Here is a 4410-nt window from a genome sequence, read left to right as displayed (position 1 = left end):
TGCTCAGAAATATATTTATTTACTAATATATTTATCCACCTAACCCCGGTCTGCTTGCCTGCTTTTTTTTGTTTGTTTGTTTGTTTGCTTGTTTGCTTGTTTGTTTGTTTTTTGTTCTTGTTCGTCGTACCCAGCCCCTATCGGGGCTCTTCCCTCCCTTTAAATCCCATGGAAATAAATCGTTTAGATTTTAGTACCGGGCCTAGGCCCCGGCCCCGGCCCCGGACACCGGCTCCGGCCCGGGGCCCGGGCCGGAGCCGGTGTCCGGGGCCGGGGCCGGTTGTAGCCGTGACTGGAGCCTTTGGGCCGGTCCTCCTCGGCTCTCTGCCGCCCTCCCCCGGCCACAGAGTGGGCCCTGAGAAGGCCGAACCGCCGCCATCATTGCCAAGGCCCGCCCCGCCCCCCCCCCCCCCCCGGTCTACTGCGCCTGCGCGGCCGCCCCAAGATGGCGCTGGAGACCGTCCCTAAGGATCTGCGGCACCTCCGCGCTTGTTTGCTTTGTTCCCTCGTCAAGGTACGAGTCGTACTGCTCCCCGAGCTTCTTCTCCCTTCCTAGGGCCTCCCTCGGGGCCTCCCCGGGGTTCCCTCCCCGGTTCCCCGCAGGCCCGGCCCGGCCCGGTCTTCCTCCTCCTCCGTCGCTGCGCTGACTCCTCTGTCCGACCCCTCCCCCCTCAGACCATCGATCAGTTCGAGTACGATGGCTGCGACAACTGCGATGCCTACCTGCAGATGAAGGGCAACCGGGAGATGGTTTATGACTGCACCAGCTCCTCCTTCGACGGGTGAGTGGGGCCCGGGCCTGGCCGCCCGTCCCCGGGGTGCCTGGGCGGGCCCTGGTGGCAGCTGGCCGGGAAACGTCCCCAGGCCGCCATCCCTCCCCCAGGGTTGTGGTCCCACATCGGGGTTCTTCACCCGGTCTGCACGTACAGAGTCGAGATACTTGTTTATTTTGAGTGTGTGCAGAGATGCGTGCTGGGTGGTAGCTCCGCAAACCTGGCACGCATTTGGAGGAGTAAGCCTGGTCGTATATACCAAATTAATAACAAAGAAGAAACCACAGTGAATGATGAATCAGTCATTCTTTCCTCCTAACTTTACATATGAAAGCAGAAATTTATCATTCTCTTATTTCAAGACTCCTGTTGTCCTTGTTTGAGAGCAGTTTGGTGCTATCGAGGTCTGCTGACCTGGGGACAAGCTCCCTCTCCTGGGGCCATCTCACCTGTCCCCCATTCATCAACTGTACAAGCCCCACCTGGTTTCGAAACCTAGAGGTTTTGTGACAACCCTTTTCTTTCCACCACAGGATCATTGCCATGATGAGCCCTGAGGACAGCTGGGTCTCCAAGTGGCAGCGAATCAGTGAGTGGGTTTTTCCCAGCCAGTTTGGGAGCTGGAGATCGCTTTTCTCCAGCAAACCCTTCTCTGGGGCAGCAGGAGTTGCTGTTCGGGCTGCCAAGGGGGTTTCTGCTCCCAATGGGGGCATCTGCAGAGGGGGGCAGGGATGCTCGCCCACCCGTGCAGGGTAATTAGGTGTTTTCTTTCCCCCAGGTAACTTCAAGCCGGGTGTCTACGCAGTGTCTGTGACTGGCCGCCTGCCCCAAGGTAATGCTGCCAACTTATGTGAGGGGAGATTCCTGTGTGGATGGCAGCCGAGGGATTATTCTGGGTGTTGGGGCTGTAGCTATCTTTCCAAGGTGACAAACTGGTACAGCATTGCGCTGTACCTGTGTGATCAATCAGGATTTGGGGGCTCAGTGAACACTGTGTGTTGTGAACAGAGCACACACCATACCAAACAGGAGGGATTTAGCAAGGTGACTGCAAGAAGGAGGTGCTGAATAGGAGGGTGGTTTGGGGGTTTGGCAGACAGGTTTTCTACCTGCAGTCATTCAGGGCTCTGCTGGCCAGAAGTTGATATTGAAGCTGCTGCTGACTAAAACCTGTCATACCAGGCAGGCCATCAGCGGGATAAATTGTGCTTAAAGGGTGACTCCAGAAACTGCGTGTGTTTCAAACCAACCATTCAGCTGCAGGGAAACATGAAGGTTTGTCCATAGAAAAGAGTTTTGCAGGACAGGGTGCTGTTAAGGCAATCTTGGTGAGCAGATACCTCTTTCCATCATTGTGCTGCACTGAGGGCTTACGTTAAAGTGGGTTTTGTGCCTTTATAAATGGAGTGGAGGGTGAAAAGGGTTGGCTTTATCTCTGTAATGCAGGAACCGCATCATCCGTCTAGCCGAGAGCCCCTGCCCTGTCATAGCACCAGAGCAGACTCCAGCCCTGTGCCCCTTCCCAGGAGCACTGCAATCACATATCCCTGGAGTGAAAGCTCTGCTTGTGTCTGGAATCCCAGGCACCTTATTTCTGACCGGAGCTCCGCCATCTGCATTGGGAAGGAGCTGGAACATCATGAGGCTTGAAGATGAGGGCTGCCAGCACAGCTTTGGGCACATCCAAAATAACCGGAGTGCAGCAGATGATGGTGTGAGCTGGATGCAGGTGCTGGCAGGGAGCACAGGGCAGGAGACACAGGGAGTGCAGGTGGGAGATGCTGTCTTCAGCCTCGCTCAGCCCATCCTCTCATCACGGGGAGGAGTGCGAGGGTTAGGGAGCGTGGTAACCCGCAGGATGCGCTCCTAGGCCCCGCTAGTTGTCACCTGGCTGTCCCTTGGTGCCTGGTGCTGGTGAGAGCTGTGCAGAACCCCATGGTGCTCTTTTACTATCCCTGTTCTTAAGGGGTTACTGAGAAGGTGGGACATGCAGGCAGGTCACAGAAGTGACCGAAAGTTTTAAGAATTAGCCTTAAGAGCTTGACCTGTTCAGTACAGTCATAATACTCAAGCGTTTTCAGGTAGGAAAATAATGTAAATAACATCTCTACCTGTGTCTTTCCTGAAGCAAAACAAGAGTTGATGTTTGGGAGCTCTCTCCAGGCGTTTGAACTGGAAGAGGGAGCACTCTTAACGGTTCTGTCAGAAGAAATGAAGATGATTGTCCAGTTTGTGATCTCTGCAATGAAGGCTACGTGACAGAGCAACCAGATTTTTTCAGGGCTCCCCACCCCTACAGAATACTGAAATGTGTTTGTCTCCTTTCTGCAGGCATTGTCCGAGAGCTGAAGAGCCGTGGCGTGGCTTACAAGTCCCGAGACACAGCTATAAAAACCTAAGGGGCTCTTGTGCTGCCTGGAGGATTCCCCGGGGCCGCGTTGGGAAAGGCAGCGGGCACGCGGGACGCTGCTCCAAAACCTTTTAGCTTTAGCATGTGGGACAGCGAGCCTGGACGTGGAGGGAGCCTGCTGGCTCGGCTCCTCTGGACTCTGCCGTACCACGGTCTGCCCACACAGACCGGGGAAACCTTTTTGAGCCTTGACAAGGGTGAGGGCGGGAGTAGGTCTGGGAGATTGGTGCTTAATGGTGCTGCACAAGCTTTTTTACAGTTGATGCAGAGAAGAGGAGAGCTGGGATAAGGGATAGCTGTGTAAATATTTCAATAAAATGTGCTCCTTGGTCAGAGTTGAGTCCAACTCGTACGCTCGGTCAGCAGTTTCACCCGCTGCGGGGAGCGGATGGTGTGGTGAGGGGTTTCACGCTCAGCCCCCTGCCTGCCAAACTGTTTGGAGCCTACGATTGTCATCAATTCTTACGCCATGAACCACGTTCCTGTCTCGAAAGGGGATCCTGCCCTGGCTGAATTGGGGTGTCCTTTGTTGTAGGGAACAAGCAGACTAGCAATTTGTGCCTTGCAGCTCATGGCTGGATGGAACGGGTAAGATGATGTTAAGTATTTCATGGGGAGGTAATTAACCTGGAGGTCACGGTCTGGGCCTGCAGAGTCCTGTACGAGGGACATGGAAGCAGGCTTGAAGGACCTTCAGCTGGCTGTTGCTGGCCTCTGGAGCGTGCAGAGCGAGACGAGCCCGTCGCTGGTGTGGCTGGGAGGCAGCACTGGGCCTTGCGGAGGGGAGGGATGGGCAAGCAGGGGTGGGAACACTCATCCACCTTCGTGCGTGTAAGGGTCTGGCTGTCACTGTGCACGTCGTGAGTGTCAGCTTGGGTAGTGTCTGCGTTGCATGGGCTCCTGAGAGATTTGGTCTCCTTACCTGATGGCTGCTGCTTAATTTCTTTTGTTCTAGTTCAGCAGCAGCCACCAATCACAAAGATGCCTTGCCCAAGGGCAGAGTCCTAGATCAGTAGCCCTGTGAAATAAGCATTATTTTTTTTTTTCTGAGATAACCCTGCAGCTGGAAAGCCCAATTTTTGATTTCTTTAGGCAAATGGTGGAAAACCAATACAGCCTAAAAACTGCATTTGATCTGGGGCGAACGTGGCTGCGGCGAAGGGAATGCATCGCTGTAGGGGAGTGACACTGTCAGGAGCGTGGAGGGAACCTGCTCTCTGTCCTGCT

The 4410-nt window shown here is 54.7% G+C and overlaps 1 protein-coding gene across 1 annotated transcript; it reads left to right on the top strand.

Annotated features, from left to right (window-relative positions):
- The first annotated feature begins 435 nt into the window (after nt 1–435).
- SUPT4H1 (SPT4 homolog, DSIF elongation factor subunit) lies at nt 436–3516 on the top strand. Its single transcript, XM_082493122.1, has 5 exons — nt 436–514; nt 676–782; nt 1307–1362; nt 1552–1605; nt 3105–3516. Exons 1-5 carry the CDS (start codon nt 446–448, stop codon nt 3170–3172), a joined length of 354 nt encoding a protein of 117 aa, XP_082349248.1. The 5' UTR covers nt 436–445; the 3' UTR covers nt 3173–3516.
- Nucleotides 3517–4410: the final 894 nt, after the last annotated feature.

Source organism: Vanellus vanellus (genome assembly GCF_965231255.1).
Source record: "Vanellus vanellus genome assembly, chromosome: 19".
Taxonomy (NCBI): domain Eukaryota; kingdom Metazoa; phylum Chordata; class Aves; order Charadriiformes; family Charadriidae; genus Vanellus; species Vanellus vanellus.
The sequence above is the reverse complement of the archived record's forward strand: the minus strand, read 5'-3'. Positions and strand labels throughout refer to the sequence as shown.

Bases quoted from the DNA above. Each gene is read 5' to 3' on its own strand.
- SUPT4H1 (XM_082493122.1), top strand. From the start codon at position 446: ATGGCGCTGGAGACCGTCCCTAAGGATCTGCGGCACCTCCGCGCTTGT. The intron at 783-1,306 runs GTGAGTGGGGCC...TTTCCACCACAG, and splicing joins ACCAGCTCCTCCTTCGACGG to GATCATTGCCATGATGAGCC. The intron at 1,606-3,104 runs GTAATGCTGCCA...TCCTTTCTGCAG, and splicing joins GACTGGCCGCCTGCCCCAAG to GCATTGTCCGAGAGCTGAAG.